The sequence below is a fragment of the Alligator sinensis genome, unplaced genomic scaffold (genome assembly GCF_000455745.1).
Source record: "Alligator sinensis unplaced genomic scaffold, ASM45574v1 scaffold566_1, whole genome shotgun sequence".
NCBI lineage: Eukaryota > Metazoa > Chordata > Crocodylia > Alligatoridae > Alligator > Alligator sinensis.
This window is the reverse complement of record NW_005842017.1, coordinates 2,639,800-2,663,759: the sequence shown is the minus strand read 5'-3', so window position 1 is coordinate 2,663,759 and position 23,960 is coordinate 2,639,800. Positions and strand designations below refer to the sequence as shown.

The window sequence follows — 23,960 nt, the reverse complement described above, 5'->3', positions numbered from 1 at the left end:
GGCAGCAGGGCATAGCCCCCGCTCCCAGCACCGCCACGTCCACCCAAAGCGCAGCACGGTGCAGCCCCGGCCCAGCCCACCTTGCACACATCTGTGGCCCCCCAAACCAGCAGCACACAGCAGCAGGAGCGGCCCCCCCCATTCCCCCCAGGTGAGCCACACCTTCATCCTGCATGACGGCATCCCTCGCCCCGGTTGGGCAGTACTTGCCCCAGCCCCAATCCCTCCTTTGCTGCCGGGGCATTGATTTGCCCCCTCCCCTTCACAACAGACTTACCAGCTGTATGGAGCAGTCATAAAGAAATCAATTCCCCACCTAGAAACAATGTTACATGGGAAAATTAGCTCCCAATTACAAGGCAGTTTTCAGGAATCAAGTGTGTCGCAAGTTTGATGGCCTGTACAGAATGGGATAGCTGGTACTCAGACATGCACATGCTGTGCCTCCAGCTGGGAGTGTTCAGGAGCATCTCATAACCTGGGCAACAAAAGCCATCCTACCTTGTTTGCTTTGAAATCTGACAGACAGCTCTCCCTCAGACCTGACCTAGATTCTGACTCAAGTGCAATGGCCTTATTCCCAGTGACCACCCCCAAACCTTACCCCTCATGGCTGCACTTGCTCCACACTCACAGTTTTATCTCCCTTCAGCTTCTTGGCTGGTGTTTTCTTCACAGATGGGGTGGAAACTACTCTGCTTTTAGCTGGGGTCTTTCGGTCCAATACTTCATCACTGGTTTCTTTGGAGGCCTCTTCCTCTTCCTCAGAGCATGAGGCAGAATATTCACTCTCACTTTCTGAATGAAAGTCTGGAACTAAGACGTAAACATCCAGGAAATTAAGACCTGGTAACAACCTTTTATAAAAACTACCTAGTCATGTCCTATAGCCTAGATCACCTCATATACATCTTTTAAACATCTTTCAAGCATCAAATTCTTATGCTCGTTTCATGGCTGGACTGTTATCCTAAAAAACCCTATTCTGATCAAGACTGCAAATATACAGGCCGAATTCTATCTTTTCTCTTTCAAATTATTTAGTAAGACTCCGTAAATTGGTACAAGCCTTGAAATATGGCTCTTCACCGAAGACTCACTCTGAAAGGGACATTATGGGATTCCATGTTTCTCTAAAAGACTCTACATTAGACCGAGTAGGAAGAGGTTTTTTTCCCTAATTTCCAGTTTTGCAAACACAAATTGGGTTCTTTCTGGATTAATATAATCACCATTAACAATAACAATTTTGTAATGAAAATTCTGTTAACACAATTGAATCTGTTAATTCAAAAGTATGAAAACAATCTGGCTCATTCTCCCATGGCTTTAAAGTGCTAAGAAAAGCAGATACAATTTAGTAAAATTTAAGTACATTTTTTAAAGTAATATTTTAAAGCGCACGAATGAGTTAAAAGCCGAAATCCCATTTTCAAAAAATGACTTGGATACTGTGTAAGATCCAGTGATGCTCAGTCATTTAGGTGCTTTTGAAAAATATCCGAAGTCATACCAGTGATTAGTTATCTAGATGCAGAGAACACCAATAAGCTAAGACAACTAAGTAAAATGCACAACACTGCAAGAACATGGCAGGACCCAATTTTCTGACTTGGAGAAAAGCATAAGCTTCTCTTCATGGCATTCAGAGAATCCTACTGGAAACGAAAGTTCAGTGGAAACTCTGTATTTCCACTATGGATGAACAAAGCGCAAACAACAAAGCTTGTCCAATTGAGCCTATTAAGTCCAGCTTTAATTTGCTGCTTCGCTCATGACAAAAACATAGAACATGACACATCACACATGTACCTCTCTCTTAAATTAATCCTGAATGCCTCAAACTAGCCAATGAGTGGAAATAAATTACTACAGAAGATTAAACTTCCAGTTACCCCTTACCTGCAAGTCTCTTCCTGAGCCTGTAAGGCGTTGTGGATACATATTCATTCTTTTTACTCTGCAAGAACATAAAGTGTTAAAGGAAGTCACATGTGCACTACCAGTAGCAGCTTCTTCTTAGGCAAAGGACCAGGATTTTATTTTTGAGCTCTCACCTTTGGTTGGCAAAGGGTTGAGAATACAACACCAGTAAGGTCTGTGCACAAGGATAGAGAGCTCTCAATGTGGAATAATCCCCACCCGATTCTCTGGGAATAGGACTAGATTCCCAAAGAGAAGCTATCTATGTTAAACTCTGGGCAAAAGGGTCTGCCGAACAAGACGCAATTCAGAGCATCTGAAGTTGTAACATGGAAGTGAGGGGCAAGGGTGAGACATGCCAGCAACTGTCCTCTGGAGCACAAATTCTACTCCAAGTCATCTGGAGCTTCAAAAAGAAACCCTTCCAAAAACATGGCAGACCAGCCACAAGAGGTTGTGCAGAGCTGAGCAGTACAGCTGTTATGTGATGAGCCTGAAGAACAGTAAGCACTTTTACCCAGTCATTGACTGCACCCCTATTAAATAGATCAGTTCTGTTCAGTGGGAAGGAATAATTGTGTGCGTTTTGTCCAAGAGTTCAGAACTCATAGGACTTGCAGGCTCACTCTCTCTTTTCTCATCAAGTTTGACAATGTCAAATCAGGGACATCAGACAAGGACCCCTACAGACAACTTTGATGGGACATAAGCAGGTCTTACATTGCAGAGACATAATAGGTCTCAAGGCATTTTCTGCAACTTTAGTAGCACATAGACCTACACATTTGAAGTGTAGGTCTATTCTTAGGAACTGACTATGCACAAATGCCACCCTAGTCACCCTTGTGTATTCAGTCAGATGCATCATTTTACTTTGTGCAGTAGCTTGCTGTTTTTGTTTGCTGGCTGCATTCTTCCAGCAGCCTAAAAAGCCTGTACAGAAATGGAAGAGGAAGGCTCTTGAATCAACCAATATGCACAATCTGTATTACTGATGCATGAGTCAGAAAGAGTTCAGGGTTCAGGCTCAAGGCAGAGTTTGAAATAATCATTATTTATTTATTTTTTAGTGCCGTGCAATTAGATTAAGAATGATCAAGAAGCGTAACAGAGTTCCTAAGCGTTATCAAATTAGAAATGCACTTTAAATATGCCACAAAGCACTACACACATATCCATTATAGTGCTTGGTACACTGTAATTTAGAAAAGTCTAGTGGTCTCTGTTTCCTAGCGCTTACTTCATAAACATCAGGAGAATCAGTCTAACTCTTGTACAACCTCAGCCAAGAGGCTAGACTGAACAGATTCATGGACAATTAATTATCCTCTCCCCTCAAAGTTGTCCATCTAAATTCAAGAGTTTGGAACAAGCTCCTATAACAGTGCAAGGGAAAGCTTGCCTTGCTCGTGCATGAAGTCCTTATACCCTGAACTGTACCTAAACTGCATTGTAAGATGGCTCAAGTCTCCCAGATCCTACCCCAACATCATGGTTACATCATTATTGATGGACACTAAAACGAAGTGCCTAGAAGACACCAGTTTATGTTTCAGATGCACCCACATATATTTTAGGATTAGAAATCCTCATGCATAAATTTTACAAGAGACTGACAACTTAAGCATTTATCTGCGTATAAAAAGGTAGTCAAATAGTTTCAAATGTGTGAGACAGGAATACTCTCATCCATTCTCACCCTGCTTCATAAACAGACATCTGCACAGAAAAAATGCTGGGAAAGCAGAGGGGCAAGAATCTTCAAGCCCACAATACCATAACAATCAGATGGTTCATATCTTAAAATAGAAACAAGGAAGAATCAATGCTCACCTTCAACTGGGCTTTATTTGAAGCAGAATGCTCTGCAAAGCAAACATACCAATGAATCAAATAGAGCGCCACGTATTTCCTACATGACCAACCCTTTCCAATACTAGCACAAAATGATCTTGCTCCTCCTGCTAAGGAACATAGGCATCAGATATCCATCTCAGAGATACTATTCCTACGTATTAATGCTCTGCCCAAAGTGGTGCAGATGACAGTTCTACCCAGAGAGGACAGATTTAGATTCCAACCACAGCTCTGCAGGAAATTGCCAGCAAGGGTACCTGGGGATGTGCTCAAAAAGCATATGCTAAGGTTGGTCTGTTTATGTCCCTTTTGGAGGCTACACCAACTACTTCAGACTTGCACACTACAGGTCTCTTTGTATGCCAAACCAAACTGGACTCAAAGAAGTTGCAAACAAAACACATACTACTGAATATAACAATGACGTTTCAGCAGGTTGGCTGAAAAAAGTTAGCAAGTGAAATAACAGCCAAGGGAAAGACCAAATGCTCATTCTCTTCTAGGCCAGTAAGGAAAGAATAAAAGTCTGACATCCTAGTGAACCACAACACCTGCACTTCTCAGCTCTTGACTGCAGTTTGAACTGGCTTCTAGTCACTTTTCTCCATTTCACTAATCCACCTGGGAACTTACTTTTGTTGCTTGGAGGAGAGCTGGTAATCTTCTCAGGACTGCTCGAGCGACTGAATGTTACATTTTTCCCTGGGGTCTGGGCTAGTTCGGAGGCTTTGCAGGGAAAACAAAACAAGAGCAAACTTCAAAACATGGTGGGTATGAACCTCCCACCAGCATCTCTGGGTTAGCCAGCTGCATGCACAGTAAGTCTCTCATGCATTAATAACACCACCCAGACTTTGCAGGCAATTCCTTCCTCCTCCTAATGCTGGTAGGTCTGAGTAGCACCATTGGCGCCCCTCCAGACACACAGGTAAAGCAGTGATGGTATTTGAAATGCAATCCACACAATTGCGCTTCCTGCCATGCAAGCCACATGTGCATGGCAGGAAGCATGACTGCAGGATCACAAAACAGATCCCATCATGCCTTACTGCTTGTGCAAGAGGAGCCTGGGATCATAAGCCCTCGTGGCTACAAGCCTGTGTCAACTGTAGACTCCCAGCCATGGGGGTGCCTGGGGTGCCCTGGCAGGTGCCAGCTCCAAGCCACTTGGGCCTCTGGCCACATATTCAAATGGTGCGATAGGAATGAGTAAAAAAGTTATACATTTTTTGTGGAATACTTTTGTGGCTTATTCCTCCTTTTTTCATGCTGTTAACTGATTGAAAGTTTGAGCAGGTGACAATTTAAGATGCGATTAACTATTTAGTCACGTTTTAAGTGTAATGTGTACATGGGGCCTTAAAGACCAACTGGTTCAGAGAGGCACATACCTTCCTGAAAGATTCAAAGACACATCACATATACAGCTCTTCTGTAAATTAATCCTGAACAGCTCAAGCCAGTCAATAAGTAGAGATAAATTTCAACAAAACATTACTTCTAATAGTGGCTGAAATTAATAAACTGCTAGGATCACTTCAAGTGAACGCGTCTATAAATCTTAAAATCCTAGACTGCAATTTTGTAGGTTGTTCTTTATGAGGGTTCATGTCTCTCAAACCAATTACTCTATCTAATGTACCACACTGCCCTACCTCAGATTACCACAGTTTACCACCTCTCTTCTTCTAACACTGCGTGAAGTTAGTACCCTTGAAAGGTTCTTGAAAACCAACTCTTTTCTTGACTGACAGCACAGGAATGAATGGCTCGGGCAGAAACAAAGCAAGCTTCCCCATGCTGCATGTTAACCTTTGTGCCTCGTTCCGAGGGGTGAAAGACTCCAGTCGCAGCCCCTGTTTTAGACCTGATAAATTGGACAATATGGTCATGGCTTATGGGCCAAGAACATCAGTGCCCTAAGAACTAAACTAAAGTTATTCCCTGTTGATAATTATCAACATGGTCTGGATTTGAATTCCATGACCTGAACGTAACAGGCTCTATGGCCCCATTAACAGTTTTTTGAGACTTCCAGACTCCCACTAAGGAAGACTTCAATGATACCAGCCACAGCCCAGCATCTCCTAATCCTGGCCTGCTTTAAGATCACAGCATTAACTTGGAGAATTCCTCCAACCTCAGTTTTTCACTTGTAAAGCCAAAGGATAGAGAGGCTTAAGGTGCATGGTAGAAGGCTATCACTGTGCATGGAACAAAGAAGTGCTGGAAGAGGGCTCATCACTGAAGTAGGAAAAGGAAGCTGACAGCACTTATTGTAAGACCTGAAGTTATTAGTGAAACACAGTACAATTGAATAGGAACCTCTATATATCATTGGTTTTCAACTGAGATGTTGCAAAACCCCCTGAAGGGTGCTATGGTTAGGTAAACATACCCAGAATACCTCGTGCACAGCCAGACTGAGAAGCGATGCAGCATGGACACACACACTCCCGCCTCATTAGGGTCTACTGATAAGCCAAAGCAGGCAGGAGACCCACTGGCTTATACTGCAGCCCTTCCTGCTCCAGACCCCTCTCTCCCCTCCCCAGTCCCCCTACTCCCAGAAACAGCAGCATGCAAGACTGTTCCATCTGCCCCTCACTTCTGTTTTTGGGAGGCGCCAGGCATGGTCAGACTGATAAGGGATGCAGCATGAGCCAGCTCTCCTGCCCAGAGACATAACAAGTCAGTCAGGTACCTGGGGAAGCTGTGATGCACAGAGGCATCATCAGGCTGTCCCCATAGTGCTGGTGTGATTTTGCAGCTGTGGGAGCAACTGTTTTTTGGGTCTTTTTGCACCCCACCTTCCAGGACAGTGCCTGGAGCTACAGCCTGCTTAAGGGTTGTCAGAGAACTCTAATGAGGCAGGACAGCACATATGTACTACAGCTCTTTCCAGCCTGGCTACAGAAGCACCTGATTGACAACACAAGTTGAGGAGGCAGAAGAGTGGTTAACCACGGGTGCCACAAATCTGAAAAAGTTGGGAAGGACACTCTAAATCTAGGAAGGGGAATCATTGCTGCATGCATACAAAATAGGTCCTCTGTAAAAACTGGACCTGTATTACAGAAGCCACCAGCATGTATGCATCACATCCAGACCCCAAGCCTGTTTCTCCACAGTGCTGCTCTCTGTCAATTGCAAGATTGACAGAGCACAAATACTTTAACGAGTCTTCATGTTAATAAAAAGATGACAAAACAAAGAGCCTACAAGGAGCTCGTTGCTCCAAGACAGGGAAGACAACATACCCAGCTCTGCCATCTTGCCGGAGCGCTTTGGAGTCTGGAAGGAGTAAACTTCACCACCACCTGCCCGGGGGCCATTACTGCAGGAATCTGTTAGAGATGGGTAAAGAGTGATTTCTATCTGATAAACAACTGGTCCGAGTCTGACACGATGCTTCGCTATTGATGCTGGAGGTTTTACAGGAGATGTTCATGTGATAGGGGACAGTCCTCGAGCTGCCGAACCCCAACCAACCACACAGACAGCCAAAGCTGGTTGTCACCAACACCTCCCTGAAAACAGCTGTCTCTTAATAAGCTTGTGCAAGAGTTTCCTGAAATGATGGACATCGTTTCCCCACCAATACCTTGGGCGCCTGCCCCCAGCACGGCCACGTAGCTCTGCTCTTCCAGGACCTCCTGCTCCTCCTCATCCGAAATGCTCTCGAGCTTCCTCACGAGCCTCCTCGGGCCCAGTACGTGCGGGCACCTCCCTGAAAACAGCTGTCTCTTAATAAGCTTGTGCAAGAGTTTCCTGAAATGATGGACATCGTTTCCCCACCAATACCTTGGGCGCCTGCCCCCAGCACGGCCACGTAGCTCTGCTCTTCCAGGACCTCCTGCTCCTCCTCATCCGAAATGCTCTCGAGCTTCCTCACGAGCCTCCTCGGGCCCAGTACGTGCGGGGCTCGGTCCCTTTTCACTTTAGCACCTACGATTGCAAAGAAAACCCCTGCCTGCCACTACACCGCTTCAATACTCCGTGCCACAGGAGCGCCCGGGAGCTCCCGCGCAGCACCAGAGACGGGCCCCGGGGCTGCACCCCCGGCTCGGAGCTGGAGCGGCCGCGCTGCGGCCCGAGCGCTCCGCCCCGCCCGTACCCGCGTCCTCCGAGATGTGTCGCAGCACATCCTCGTCCGACACGAACGTGGCCTCCAGGCGCCGGCCACCCTGTAGCGCGGGCTGGCTCATGGCGACACCGGCGCCTCGCGGGCGGAAGGAAGGGCGGGCCAACGAGAATCTAACGCCCCCCCCCGGGCTGAGTTGCACCAATGAGGCGCGCCGCAGCCTCATGAACGATCGGCCCTGCAGCCAATCGGCATCCCTACCCCTCGCCAATCTGTTCCGCCCCCTCTCATTTTCCCTTCTCCCTCTGGGGGGCGGGTCCTGCGCGTCACAGCCCAGCAGGTCGGGGCGGGGCCGGGCCAGCTCCCGGGGTCACGTGAGGCCGCGGCCAGGGGCCCGGACCTCGCCGCGCGCGTCCCTCCACTAGGCGGCTTCCTCACGTGGGCCGGCAGCGAGAGGCTTCTTAGTAAACTACCAGGAAAAAACCCACGGCAGCCCCGGCGCTCCCCGCCCCGCCTCGTACCAGGTTTAACCAAAAACTCCAACTACGCGGGGGAAAAAAGTCAAACTAGTGAGCGAGGAGGTGGCACCGGCGCGCGGCCGCTACAGGGAAGGCGGCCCCAGCTCCTCGAGCCAAATGCGGCCTTCTCGAGCGCCTGACAGCGCCCGCCCGGGTGTGAACGCTTTTGGCTCAGAGCCGCCGGCGGCCTTCAGGACGGGGCACGGGGGCGGGACATCAGTGACAGCGGCCGCGGAGGGCGAGGCTGGCACAAAGGAGCGACTGAACTGGGAAACGGGAGGGGGCTCTTACAGCCCGTGGTGGGGAGAGGTTAGCAGGGATGGTCAGGGAGCTGCTAATGAGCCATGAAGTCAACGTGTTCCGTCAGCTCTGCCCTAATAGAAATGCTGCGCCCCTGCCCAGGTACTTGGTTTTAAAGTTTGGGTGGGTAGAAAGCAGAAGGGGGCTGTGACTATACCCCCCCCCCCCCATCTGTCCCTACATACAACTGACAAGAGACATACTTTTCTCCAGAAACAGCACAATATTTATTTCACATCATATATCTGTGTGTATGTATATTTTCTGCATTGCAGATTGCTTTAAATTTTATACATCCTTATTTACAGTGATTTAAAATATTTGTTTTTCATCTCTGGCAGATATTTACAAAAAGTCAACAGTAACTACATTTCACATTTCAACAACAGTCAACAGCATTAACCAGTTTCAGTAAGACAGTTAAGATAATGGCTTACATGCACCAATAATATGATCTTCAATACGTGCCATCTTCAACTCTGCAAGATTTCCCCCTCCCTCTTGTCCCAGGTTAAAGGACAGCATCACACAGTACAGACCGTGTTTATGATGCGCCCAGTTAGTTTAGTCTTTCACCAGCACTGTATCCTGAATGGTTGCAAGTTCATATCAACATGCAGGATCCTGCTGGTAAAATGGGAGTTTATCTAATAATTCAGGTCCTTTTGCCAAACATTTGTCCATAAAAATGGGTTACCTGCTGCCTATTCTCCTTCTGTGACAGATAAAATTACATCAATGCAAAAAAGTAAAAATCCTCAGAAACCTTCATTCTGAGAAACAAACCTGGTATGACAGAAAAAGTAAGAAAAAAAAAATCTTTAAATCCTTACAGAATGTTTCATTTTCCTAGTTAAACTGATTGCAAATCTTGTATTGTTACAAGGACAGTAAGAATCAAAAGATTCACTCTAACGTAGAGGAATTACACATTTTAAAAAACAGCATGGGGTATTTCAGTGTATTTCTCATAGCAAACAAAATCTACCAATAGTAAATCCAAAATGTTTTAAGAGTGTGACTGAATCATTCAAAACCTTTATTAGCTTATTTCCTGGATTCCTTAAATAATTAAATTACTCTTATGGTTTTATTTAATTATGTGGTTTCTTTCCATAAGTCACTAGTAGTATTACCCTTCCCCAAAAGTATGCACTCTGTAAGAAAACAGCAAAAAGGTTTATTTCAAAATAACAGTTGAATACACACACGTACACAGACTTTGACCACTAACAAACAATCCATGAATACTTTGCAAAGTACTTTATCCTGAGCAATTGCCAACTCATACCTACTAAAGGTATGTCATGTAGTTACTAGTAATCATTGTTTCTTATGAAAAATGCAAATTAGTGCAGGCATGTGAATTGTCTGAACTGAGAAAAAAAATTCAGTAGCTTTTTTCTGTCACTTTCCAATCTTTATGATAGCAAAAAGAAAATTTAGCTCGCTTTGAAGAGACTGCTTTATTAACACCAGTTTCTCTGTTTTGTATTCATTTTTAGAACAGGACCCACTGTCTTGGCTTACTGGCAGGTATTCCTAAAACTCAAACAGGACCCACTGTCTTGGCTTACTGGCAGGGATTCCTAAAATTCTAGTCATCCCAGTTACAGACACAATACAACTATTTGCTCTTGTTTGTAGGCATTTCAGTAATTAAACCATTTCTGCATGGAATTTTTCCAGACGTAAAAATCTTTTGGAAGGTCAGAATTTTAAATTTACTTTGATAGATGCATTCAGTCAGAATAAAAAAAGGTCTTCTGTGCCAAGCTATTCAGTTCTTACTGACTATAAGCCAATAAATAGGATTTTATGCCAAAATAACAAATGGAACAAAGTCAATTTTTATCATGCTAAGGAACTTAAAACCCTAGCTTCTAGCTAAAAATGTGTCAGAATCTCAAAATTATTGTATGCCTGTTTTCATTAATATTCCTCACAGGTGTAGAAAACTAATTATTTAGATGAGAGGGACAAATTACTGAAGAATGGACCTTTTTTCAGACACTTTTGGTCCTTGAACATTATCTTTGGTAAACTCTGATGCCCATAGTGAAGATAGAATTCACTTTTCTAGACCATGAGAAAAATACACCAAATCATGAAACAAAGAAATGTGCCATTAATTCTAAAACTAAAAAAAAAAAAAAATTATATATATATATGTTTAGCCTGGGACAGGCTGCACACATTAAACTTAATTTCTCCTCCACAGATTGTATCTGAGGATTTTTGTTTCCAATACCTAGGGATGACTACAGAATTAACAGAATCTATTCTAACTGCAAGCATCAACCCTTACCCAACTCTCAGGTATATTTATTTGTAGGTGGCTATAGCCACCTCCTTTCTTCCTGTTCTATATTTTGCAAGCTAGTATTAAGGTAGGAGTTGCATTAAAATATATATTAAAATGTATGCAATGGCCATGTGAAAATAAATATGTATGCCAGCTTCACAAAACATGTTCTTTTCACCAACTAGTCATGAATCAATTTGCCCCACAGCTCTTCATTTTCTTCCATCATCATGTAAAAGCCATATAATTTGGGGCTTCAGATGATCAAGTGTTATAGTAATTTTGAAAAAATGGATTAATATATTTATATTACAGCCACAAAAATATGAAAATAAAACTTTAGTGTAGTATAAAAACCCATGACTATCCAAGAGCTGTGGGGAAACGGAATAAACTAGGATAATCAAGGGCAATTAAGGCCCAGCTCCTACAAACAAACATTACATTTAAATACTGAATAAAACATTACATGTGGTATGGTCTAGTATAAACGGAATACATAATCTATTTGCAGCAAATATGTGCTTTTTATTATGCAAACTTGGAATGAACGGGCATAAATTACTCTTAAATTTTGTCTGTTGAGTTTTGCAGCCATCCTTAACTCACGGAATAAAAAATGCACATTCACTATCCACACAGACTACTTTGATAGCATCAATGGATGCAACAATAATAATGCACTTAACACCATGATAAATGTACTAAGGTAACAATGTCTTTGGCAATGAGAGATTGCAACAATTTAGGTTTGGATTATTAAATTTTAAGAACATTAAGAATATCTTTGTTCTGTGTACAGCGCATATATAAAACTTATTTAGCTCGTTCTATTTATAGATTTCCATCCTGTGTGTAGAGTAATTTATAAAGCTTACTTTAAGTCTGCTTCTTTTCTTGAGAAGCTATTATTAGTTTCTACCTGATCTGCAGATTCTTTTGGTTTACTACTAGATTTTTTATTTCTTTTTAATCCAACTAAAATGATCAATCTATTTATCAGAATTTTTTTCAGGTCTATTCATCACAAAATAAAAAAAAAAACAAAACCTGAAAACATGAAAAGCAGACAGCCACTGATTTATCAGAAAGGACAAAAATAAGTTTATGCTATTGATATAAACATGGCCATAGTAGTGTAAAATAACCTGCTCCAAAATTAAGTCTTCATAATATAATTTTCATACACCTTTAATCCACTATGTACTGAAGAAACTTTCCTTGCGCTACATTTTTCAATGAAATACTAATAGTCAAAATGTAAAGCAAACCACATAGTATAGATACAAAGGGGTGGAAAATAGGTTACCCCCACTATGCAGTAGCTTTGCCACTATATAGTCATGAGTCTTACCCCTTAATCTCACATTTGTATTTACACAGAGTATACACACAATTGAGGCAACTGATTGTCAACACGTGACAAATGTATGCATCTACCCACACACAAATAAACCTCACATGGTGAGAAAAAACCCTGCCCCAGTAAATTCTACTATTCACAAAAATAGTGCAAATAAAATATCAGAAAACAATATTATTCTCACTATTCTGATGTCAAAGCATGTGATTTTAAGTACTTTAAAGCTAGCAAGAACAACATGAGAATCTAGGTTGGAAACAGATTTAAATATCTGTGACTTCTGTATGCAAAATAGATATGACACATCCTTGCCATGATATCATAATTACTATTACAGTATGGTACTTCAAGCTTCACACTGCTAAAAAGCTTTTTAAAAATCATATCAGAAAGGATATTCAAAAATTGTATGTGTGATGTACAATAAGGTCCAACATCGCAATACACTGAAAGCTAAATGAAGGGACAATACAGAAAGTTAATCTTCATGTTGCACATTCAGTTTAGCCAACATTACTTGCCACTCTGCTGCCTGCAGTAGAAAAATGTCTCACAGTTCAACCAAAATGCTACTTAGAATAAATACCTAGAAAGGTCGATCAAAGCTTTGATTAGCAAGCCAGTAATTTTGTATTTTTTTTAAATTATAAAGCCCCAGGAAAATTAGTTACAAAATGGCAGCATATTATTGTAATGTGGTAAAAACAGTATATAGTTATACTAAAAATCAAGGGATAATACATTTATCCTTATTTATATGTATATATACACACACCTGCATACAGTACCCACTGTTCCTCACCCAAGAGCCATGTGCACACATGCTTAGATAAGAAGGTGAATGTAGCAGTCGGTTTTCTGACTCTCTCTTGTATGCGGCAGCCATACTGAAATGTCACAGGGGTCTAAAACTAGTCCATAATGTTACATACCAAATGCACCATCATACCAAGACAGTTAGGTATCAAGAGATTTAAGTTTAAGCATCTCTCACGATCATTAGAAAGTTCTTTTAACATAGTTTTGTATTTAATTTATCGCGAGCATGTAACACATCCTCCAAAGTCAGTTAATTCTTTCAGTTTGTAGTCCAGAAATAGCCATTTCCATTACTGCCACAGTACTAGTATGTTTCACTACACACTTGAATCCCCCCTGGCATAGACTGACACATTTTAGGGCACTACTGATATACTCAAATGACATGACACATTATAATAACCAACTCCTTCATGATCGTTAATGGATTAGTTATTCCGTAAGAAAGATGTTGATCGGTCAGTACGTCTGACTCAGAAAGCACCTGAAGGGTCCTTGGGAAAAATTATAATGTATTGTGTCAGTACACTATAAGGAATTGGGATGCTAACCAAAATAGAGTAGACCTCTCAAAAACTTGAGAAAGTAAGGTCTATATATACACAAAAAGCAGGCTAACAAAAGATTTGATTTTTAAGATGCACCAAAAGACACACCATCAAAAAGATTACTAAACACAAAGCTGTTTTTTGTACACCTAAGATTTTAAACAATTCAGATCTGAGCACCCAAATTTTACTCCTCATCTGAAACCACAGGACTGTTTACTTTTGCTGAACACATTTAATTTCATTTTGTATAAGAAATGGATTATGATGTGAAAACTTTTGTTAAGTTTATGGCTTGATGCAAATTTTAAAAAGAGAGTTATAAACCCATTAAGTGAGAGTTTTCAGTGGTCAATGGAGAACCTGAAAACAGTGCTACCAAACATAAATGGAAATGTTTTGTTTATAACTACACAACAAAAATATGTTGCAATTCTTCCAAGCTCAGTTGATAAGTCTGACTTGTATTCCTGCCCCAAAAACCTAACATAACAATAACTTGGTCCTTATCACTTTTCAGTTATGGCTATTTATCTTTACAAATATTCCCTTTTCTGTTTTTCATCTGTTCAAAATGAAACATTTTTACTCTTTAAATAAAAACAGCAAAACTTCTGCACAACTATTGTGGCACAGCTTCCACTGTTAGTGCTCTAGAAAATGAACGGACACCAGGGTCAATCTCTTGCTATACAGCAGTTTTAGTATTTTTCATAGTAGACATTCCTGAGGCTGGTGTTACCCAGGTGCTCTACCTCATAGTTACTCCCGATTTGGTCTTTGTTCTATTTATGCTCACAAGTGATATTTAAATGCTAATTGCAATTATTAAAAAAAAGAAGAAAAAAAGACATTATTTTCTCTTTGCCAATTACTGTTTTATTCTCATCTCAATCTTTCCTCTCCGAAAGTGAATTATTAAGATTAGATGCCCACTTGGCCATTTAGCCTATCAGCCACAAAGACTCCTTCCTTTGTTTAAATAAAGAGGGTGAAAGTGCTTTGAAGACGACACTATTTGAAATGAGGGCTGAAACGCAAAGAGAATCAGCAGTTACGTTTAAAAGAAAGCAGTAAATAACAATGTAATGTTACTTTATAGTTGAGAATTCTTTACAACTTTATCATTAATATAACCTGTTATTTTTAACTACCTGTGTATATTCTTTCACAGTGAAAATGATGAAGCCAAAGTGCCCATACCCCAAAAGATTGCAATTGTCTACTTTTCTATCAGTTAGTAACCTATACACTTCCAGGTAATAATACAATAGAGAAAAAAAGGTTAAACTTTCCTTTTTCTCTGCAAAAGCAAACTGGAGACAAAGATATGGGGAACATTTTCCTTTGTAATCAGAAGTGTACTTTTAAACAGTGCTCTCTAGCTTAAGTACCAAACACTGCTCATACACCAAACACATACATTCAAAAATTGTTTCAATGGCATGAGTTCTGAGTTTTCTAGAGGATGGGCTGCTCCACACCACTAAGTTATGAAATAGTATTTACAAAATGCAATGGGTTATAAATACCAAGGCAGTGAAGTGTGATCCTTCTGGGAGAAAAGGACTGTCAATAATCCCTTTGTACAGACAATGCTTCTAGAAAAGTGTTTAGCATTGAAGCTTCAGTATTTCTACAAACCATCATCTCTGTCTCTGATACAGCTCCTTGGAGAATGATCCGTCTGAAATGTAAGTTTCAGAATCTATACTGTGACTGAATTTAGGGACACCCTATATAGAAAGCAGCTGAGAGGGTCTCTCCAGTAACCATGACACTAAAAATCAGCCTGAGGAAGCCCTCTCTTTACCTGAAGATACACTTAATCAATTCAGTGATCATTAACTCATAAAAATAGGACTAGTTTATTATTCCTGGGAAAGTGTGTACCCCTCCAACTTCAGAACTACTTTAAGGATATAGTCTTTCTAAATTGTAGCCTATCACAATGACCCTGTGTCCTGGAGGGAAGACATGTAACATTAAACATGGCTACAACGCCATTAAAAGTGCACTGTAACCTACATCATCATCAGCTCACAGCCCTCTCTGTCTGAGCAGGCAACAACTTGGTCATATGCACATCTCATTTTCTAAACGTTTAGTATTTCAGGGGTAAGAGTACGGATCGGAGAGAGAAGAACTACCCTCATTTTAATGAGAAAGTGCAGTAGACAGCCAGGAGCAATGATAACTATCCCCTCCCCCAGAATTGATTGCACAAACTCAGAGAGGTCCAAAGTCATATTAGAATCTCTGAGGCACTCCTGGTTCTGAGAAAGAAAAAAAATCACGATCCAGTAGTCTTTGCAGTAATGTAGATTGAGAAAACTAACCCGTTTCTATTTCATGACAAAAGCCAAAGCATCATCTCATAGGGATCACATTCACCATTTCCGCTGACATCTCCAGTCTCACAGTGTTGAAATGGGACTGATCGGCCTACGATGGATTGCACATCACCCAAGGAGAAAGGAAGGCATAGGAAAAGGCATACAGTACATTTTATACTGGTTCACAACCATGTTTACAAGGGGCGGGAACTGGGGGAAGAGGAGAGATTTATTGCTGTTTCAGTACAAAATACAGTATAATATCTAAACCGATTCAAACAAGATCACAACAGTCAGTATTTTTACACCATGGGATGAAGGTTCTTGTTTTGCTCAAGGATGAACTTCATGTGGGTTAAAGGGAAAGATGGAGGATTTGGAGGGGAATCAAAGCTACACCTGGGATATCAGCTGCATATTGAAACTTGGAGATCGAGACTGCTTGGTCAGGGGAGCTCCTGGGGTAAGGAGATCTTTACCGTCCCCAGCTTGGCCTAGCTGATCTTCCTGTAGGCTGATAGTTGAAAATCGATTGACACTGCCAACTGCTAGATTAGTAACATCCTCAGTGACAACCCCAACACTGGAGCCTGCTTGACTGCCATTCACATAGTCAAATGATTTAGTGGAGGAAGCACTGGCTGTCCGGATCAAGCTCAAACTACTGGCTTTTGGCACCACCTGCCCAGCTGGCAGGCTCAGGTGTTTCTTAGTAGGTGTCATCTCAATTCCATCTGCACTTAAGTCAGTTGCCTGGTGCAGGTACTGCTTCCGAATTACTGAATCTCGAGGGCTCTCACTGGATTTAGTGGCAGAAGATGTTTCTTTATCTTTAGCAGAACGCCCACTTGCTGTTTTTCTTAAGCTGCTCCTCTGGGATGTAGACAATAAAGGTTTGGTCCCAACTGGCTGGCTGCTAAGGGAAGCACCTGATGAAAATCCTTCATCAGCATCATTGAGGTTCATGGATTCCTCCCTTCCATTTACACTCTCCACATCTATAAAACCCAAAAACAAACAAATCAGACCCAGAAACTGAGCAGTCAAGTCACATGAAGCAGCAAAATGTGCACACACAACATCAAGGTGAATTTTGTTTGCTGATCCAAAGGTTTTTCCACTTGTTACTTAGGATGATTTTTTGCAACCAATAACCTTTCTGTTTTACACAGTAAATGGTAAGTTTGCAAGTACTGAAATTAATTGCTGCCTCTACTGATTTGCCTCTCATTTGCACTGTTTTTTTTGTCCTTGAAGAGTTGCTCCTAACTTACACCTGCAAATAAGAAAGAATTGGGCCGTTATGGTTCATTCATTCTTAGTTCTAGCCACAAGCCCCAGTCTTCTCTCACACTTGTATAGATATTACTTCTGTTTACTAGTCTAAGCAGAGAATTATATCCTCCATTAGTCAGGCTAATCAACTTTTTATCTGGCTAAACAATTTGTTACAATATTTTATCATCATCCTCTTCAAAACTAATCAACTCTGACATTCTAGGGAGAGATAATCATCAGCGTCTGAATAAAACTTTGCTTTACAAATGCACTAGTCAACTGTTTAAAAAAGAGGCCTCTACAACCCCTTCACTCAGCCTTTCAGCTTAAGTTTCTACTTTTTAATCTGGATTTTTAGCAGAATCTCAAGAGGCTCTGAATACATGCAGTTCCTCTTGGAATCTGTTTGCTTTTGTAAGCGCTCAGGAACCTTCAGGATCAGATTAGACCCCTTGTTATATCTCATCTTTTAACAGTGCTATAAGTGTGGTAGATTTCTACTGCTGATGCTAGCCGAGACCTTGAATTTAGTGACTAAACTTTTCACTGGAGATAAATCTGACTCCTAATTCTCTCTCCCCCAAATTCCTACCTTTCCTTCTACTCACTGCAGTTGAATTGCATGCAGTTGGATTCCATTTTATTTTAACCAAGATATCCAAATATCTTTAGATTATATATATGATTAAACTGAAAAAAAGATTTGAGGCTTCCAAACAGGACCTGGCTATTGAACAGAAACCTATAATTCTAGTCCACAAATGAAACCAATTTGTAGGTGACTTTGTCTTTAATCTCATGGGAAACACCCTGGTATATATTTTTGAAAGGTGGAAATTTAAAACCCAATTGGGAATGTACTTGGTGAGTCACCTTTAAGAAAGGGCTGCTTTGAAAGACTGCAACACTAGATGAGCTCTGTTAGTGTGCTGGCTACTAACACTTTTGGAAGCCCCTTTCAGTCCCTGGTTCACATTTTGTTTTGCTTTCTCTGTTGCTAAGCCTATAGATGTATTTACTTTAGTCCTTGTTTTCAGTCCTATAAAGTGTCTAGGGATGTTAAAAAAAACCAAACAAATCTCATTGTTCCAACTGCAATTTTGAGACCCAGGAAAAGTCACAAATTGTTTTCCCATCACAAATATGAAAAAATAAAATTAATTATTTAACTTAAAAGTCTGATCTGAACAAAATTCTAAGTTTCAAGAACTGGAACTTTTGTTTATATTCCTTTTAATTAAAAAAAATACTACTTTCAAGAGTAGGGAAAAGTCAGAAGTTTTACCCTATTTTCCAGAAGTGAGTTCTTCAAGTTGTAAGAATTTCAAATTTCTTTTTAAATAGCCTAAATAATGATTGATTGTTTCTTACAAAAAGTGAACATATTTGACAGCTTCAATTGCTGTTATTCAAATAACAGTTTGTTAAATTTAGTTTGCCACCAATCAAACAGGTATTATGAAGCTCCTTCCCTGAATGAAGGAGGAAAGCACACCTTTAATGATATTAAAATATACAAGGGACATATGTCTGTCCTTCCATGTAAACTGTTGTCAATGCACTGACAACACATGGGTTAAAAGTAGTATGTGAACATATAAGCTCGTCTCTTCTGGTAGCCACTGCTTAGCTCTTGAAGTTGCTTCAATATGAAAAAATATCTGGCTTGCTTCTGCAATAACTGGGTTATTTTCCTGTCCTTTTCCCTTTAGGAAAAAAATAAGTAAAATAAAACCTTTTCTTTGAACTTAATACGGCTATTATTCAGCCTACAAGAGATTATTAGTCCCTACCCGTTTGGGCATTCTCTAACCTAGAGGTGTCAAATTTATCTAGCTCAATGAGCCAGATGAGGGTGACTAGGTCTGTCTGCAGGCTAGATTGGGACCACACACTGAAGCAAGCATGCAAGGCTGATCCAGCAGGGTGCTGCATAAAGTGTGTGCCCTTTGCCGGACCCTTGTGTTGCATGCAGTGCACACAGCCAATCCAGCTCTGCACACTGCACGCAGCATTTGCCAGCCCTAGCACCACAGGCACGGCATACAGCACAGAGTCCAGGACCCATGTTGCCTGAGGTGCCCTGCTCAACTGATCCAGCACACTTGCTCCAGGGCCAGGCAGGACTGGGTCCCAGGCCATCAGTACTCACCAGATCACATGCGCAGAGCCAGTCTGGCAGGGCACTGCATGCGGCACACACTCTGTGCTGACCCTATGCACTGCATGTATAGTAATCCCCAGAGCAGGACTGAAGCATGCTGCATGCAGCATAGGGTTGGCATAGGGCATACACTGCATGCCACATCCTACTGGATAGGCCTTGCAGACTGGCTCAAGTGCAGCCCAATCCAGACCAGCCCCAGAGCCAATGCTCAGGTTCAGACTGATGCAAGCATGGGTACTGCATGCAGCATGTGCCCCAGACCGATCCCCTGTGCTGTGTATACTGCCAGGTCCAGCCTGCAGGCCAAACCAACCTGCAAGCCACAAGTGTCATACAGGGTCAGTTGGAGACTCCTGGGCTGGATCATATGGCTCCATGGGCCCAGATCCATACATTTAATACCCCCAGTCTAACCTAAGGCTATTCTGAGAGCAGTGTAATGCTGGTCTGCTTCATTATGTAATGTCTCAAATATCTAATTAAGATCCCCAAAACAGAAGAAGTTACTCAATATTGCAGTTTTAACCCTGTATGGTAGGGGAGAGGGTAGAAATCAACCTTAAGATAAAACAGACATTTTAAAAACATTAAGAAATATTTTCTATTTATCAGAATGAAGACCAGCATACTTATTGCAACTTCTGGAATAAATATTTAAAAATACTTTTTTTGTTTTGTTTTCTCTCACTATCTAAAAGGACTCGCTTCAAATTTTGTCTTTTCTTTTGTTCATACAAGTATTTTTCTATGATCAACAATGAGACATCATATGAACAACCCACCACCACCAACATACAATTCTCAAAAGGTGCTAGTAAAAGATGATAGCATTATAACATCCTAGAAGCAAAAGCACCTCTCTCACCAGAACCAGCATTTACATTCTTTTATACCCTGCATGCAAAGCTGGATGAAAGTGCATTTTGCTAGGAGCAGCACCAGCTTACACCTCCCCTCTCAACTCTTCCTTATTCAAATATATAATATGCAACTTGCAAGGAGACATCCAAGCAATACAGAGTAGAATGCTTCAGTGCTTCCTCGGTTTTTAAATTGGCGTTCAAAGAGAGCCTAAGTAAATGATCAGAGCTGCTAGAGGATCATCCTACTCAAGATAAATGACAGGAATCTGTAAGAGCAAAGCAGAAAGACCAGACGCACAGAATTTATCCGTTAAATTCAGAGAGGAGACTGAGAGGCTTGGTGCAAGCTTTTGGATGCTGCAACTATGCACAGGCGTGGGCAGCTCAGCGGTGCTCAAGAACGAAGAACACAGAGAAGACATCATGCAAGAGAATCTCTCACTAGTAAGATCCCAGGTATTCTGGAAAGTTCTCACTGTAGTTAAGTCATTCAAACATACAAAGTTATCATAATGCTCAATATTTTTCTTTTAAACACTACTCTCAGAAACAAGGAAAGGGCGAGTGCAGTCCCATTGTCTACCTCCCTAATCTGGAACACAGGACTCAGGAAAACTGGTAGTTTTCAACAAACCAGTAACAGAATCAAGAAGCATTCCTTTTTCTTAGCAGTCTTACTGATCAAATCCTTGTAAGTGCTGTGATACATAAACTAAAGAAAATGAATAGTCAGTCACATAGTTCTTCCCTTTAGGATTTGCAATATTTTTCTGTAGGAATTAGTGATTCTAAGTAACATGATTTTCTATCTTATACAAGTTAATACAAAGTATATCCTGCAGCAGTATTTTAAGAACATTAGTACCACCATACTGGGTCAGAACAGTGGCCCGTGTAGTCCAGTATCCTGTCTCTGACAAGCTGTCACTGACAAACAGACCTATCTCTAATCATGTCAAGCAGTAGAGGGAGAGTATATGAACAGAGCATGTCTAAAGTAATCTATCCCCTGTCATACCTTCCTTGGCATCAACCACCAATGGTTTAGCAATGTCAGAGGATACATCCCTGACTATTCTATTTAATAGTTTCCAGTGAGCTTGTCCTCCATGCATTTTTCTAATCTTTTTTTAAACCTGGTTATACTGATCTGCCTCTACAACCTCCTGTGGCCACAAGTTAACTATATGCTATGTAAAAATGTAGGTCCTCTGGATCATCTTAAAATTGTCTCCTGATAATTTTAGTGGATGCCTTGTTTGTTTGTTTTTTTTTAATTCTGGAACCTAGAGAATAAGTTTCTTATTCACTTTATCCATACCCTTCTAGACTTCTACCACAGGTTATTTCCTCTCCGAATTGGCTTTTCCTTCAGCATTATCTACAACCTACTACACACACCTATAGCTGCTGTCACTACCAACTGACAAGAGAACACACCCCTCTGAGAGAACACCAAGCTTCTTCCTGGGAACAGGCAGAATAATTTACAAATTGGATCAAAAAGGGATTCTTCACCTTTTTCAACAGACATTTATTCAGCTTACCCTTCCCAAAATTAGATACATAACATTTGAAAGGAAATATTAAGATTCACTAAAAAAGATCTTTTCCACCATGCTACTGTTAGATAAGATAATGCTACTTAAAATGAAAGCATTTGCTAATCCAAACTTCTTGCAAGATCAGCATCAGTAAATTAGCAAGGTAATATGCACACCATAAAAATGATAAATTTTATTTTTCAATTTCAAACCTAAAGTAGCTCCCTGGCCCCCCTTCCATCCAAAAACATTACTGAGTGGCAGAGTTCAGTCCAATTTGTTCAAAACAAATCATTATCAGCTTTCTATATTTAGAAATCAATTCAAACATTGTCCACTTCTTTATCCAGGTAAACATGTGAGATGACCAAGGAACAGGTCACGTAATACCAATATTTTAAAGTAACTCAAGTGTAAGAAAGGAATATCTACAACTTTTCGCAACCACTGTTTTCAAAAAAGTTATCTGCAAAGCTGAGGACTTCTCCATATCCTTCAGTTCATGCACATGCAATGTTCAATACCAGGGAGTAAGATCCACCTGAACAAATGGAGTAAGGACAGGATAGGGCTCTTATTTACTGAGCATGCTCAAATTCACTATGCATCAAGTAGGAGATGCTAAAACTACAACTGAAAAGCTTCATGCTTTTGTAAGCATCTTAGCTTCGATAGCTCTTGCTTATTATACACAGGTTAAAAAGTTATATGCTTTTACCATGAAATGTATCATATCAAGAATCTCAGATTTTAATTTGCACAAGGACATCTCTGAAATTTGTGTCCGAAAATATTCTCCATCTCGGACGAATTGTGACCTTTATAAAGATGTTGAAAATGACAAAGGAATGTTCGCATACCGAAGGAAAATCTACATTACAGAAACAAATTAAGAAGATAGGGAGATCTTGAGAGTACCTTTTCAGCTAAATGCACAAGAAACCAAGCATACTTTCATCATCATCATCAAGAGAAACTGTAAATCAAATTCACTGCACCAAAGCATACTTTTTTTTTTTTTTTTAAAAAGATGACAAGTTCATAGATTCACTAAAATAAAATTAATTTCTATCAGTCAACCCACAAAATACTACTAACACATGGCTGCAAAGGCAACTGTTCCAAAGCCCTACAGCATACACCAAGACAGCCTGAGAAAAAAAAACTCATTGTTTTAAAGTGGCTTAAAATGAAACAACATTATTCCATTATGAAAACTTTTGCAATTGCTCTGTCAGGCTATTCATGCAGGCTAGCAACAAGATTGTGAGACCTCAGTTAAAAGCATCTTAAGGAATAAATAAAAAAAAATCTGCCAGTGCAGAAGGTTGGGAATCAGTCTTAGATAAAACCACCTTATAATTATGGCAGGATATTAGAAATTTTGAACATTTGAGAAATATTATCTCATCAATCTAAAGCTGTTACCAAATTCTTTTGTGCCCTAAACTGATTCTGGTTTCTTGACTAGCTTTCTCTCGTTTGGTGCATTTTTTCCTCCTAATCATTAGAGTAAACATGCTCAGTAATAGGAATATCCAAGCAATCTCAAAGCTCTTAGCTACAGCCCTTGCCTTTTCTTTAGCCATGCCAAGCTGTCTTTCACCGCACAGAGATGCAAGCCCCAGGCCAGCCCACATGATAACAAAAGGTAGTACCTGACCTGGTGTTAGGTATATAAGGGATGCGTGTATTGCAAATAGAAGCTAATACACCCTGGGATAGTGGAAACACACACTAGTATGGAAAGAAGTTCTGCTTGGGGATAGGGAGCCAGGATCCTCCTCCAGCAACTGCCTCACTGACTTCTGCCTCCTCATCTCTGTCCTACCCTCTGTTGTGGCTGCTGCCAAGGTGGACTCCGGTAAGCCATGCTCAGGGGTCCTGCGCACCAGCACCTCCCCCTCTTGCTCACGTTTGATCCCTAGGTCTGTGGAGCCGTGTTGGATCGGGGAGCCAGGAATGCTCGAGTCAGCCTCGTTTGAGAAGTCAAAGCCATCTGGGATTCAACATATAACATTTTAGTGCTTTTCTATTCCTTTCTAAGCAACCAAC

General features: G+C 41.0%; 2 protein-coding genes across 10 annotated transcripts in view; both read right to left on the bottom strand.

Moving 5' to 3' along the window:
- ORC2 (origin recognition complex subunit 2) overlaps positions 1–8,026 on the bottom strand; it is a 32,540-nt gene extending 24,514 nt beyond the window's left edge. For 4 of the 5 annotated variants that reach the window (XR_003093685.1, XM_025202223.1, XM_025202221.1 and 1 more), the window contains exons 1-7: positions 7,898–8,026; positions 7,585–7,728; positions 7,041–7,127; positions 4,414–4,506; positions 3,757–3,788; positions 1,903–1,960; positions 635–816 (exon numbers count right to left, since the gene is read on the bottom strand). Coding sequence is in view for 4 of the 5 variants with exons in the window: in XM_025202223.1 (XP_025058008.1) it covers positions 635–816; positions 1,903–1,960; positions 3,757–3,788; positions 4,414–4,506; positions 7,041–7,127; positions 7,585–7,728; positions 7,898–7,988 (687 nt within the window). In the remaining variant the exon portion in view is untranslated. Of the gene's footprint in view, positions 1–634; positions 817–1,902; positions 1,961–3,756; positions 3,789–4,413; positions 4,507–7,040; positions 7,128–7,384; positions 7,483–7,584; positions 7,729–7,897 lie in introns of all 5 variants that reach the window. The other variant, XM_014519235.2, reaches the window with a different exon arrangement.
- Positions 8,027–10,241: 2,215 nt separating this feature from the next.
- The window catches only part of FAM126B (family with sequence similarity 126 member B), an 88,756-nt gene continuing 75,037 nt past the window's right edge, over positions 10,242–23,960 (bottom strand). For 4 of the 5 annotated variants that reach the window (XM_006022094.3, XM_025202183.1, XM_025202185.1 and 1 more), the window contains one exon: positions 10,242–17,051. In XM_006022094.3, coding sequence (XP_006022156.1) covers positions 16,447–17,051 — 605 coding nt within the window. In that variant the 3' untranslated portion in view covers positions 10,242–16,446. Of the gene's footprint in view, positions 17,052–23,736; positions 23,905–23,960 lie in introns of all 5 variants that reach the window. The other variant, XM_025202187.1, reaches the window with a different exon arrangement.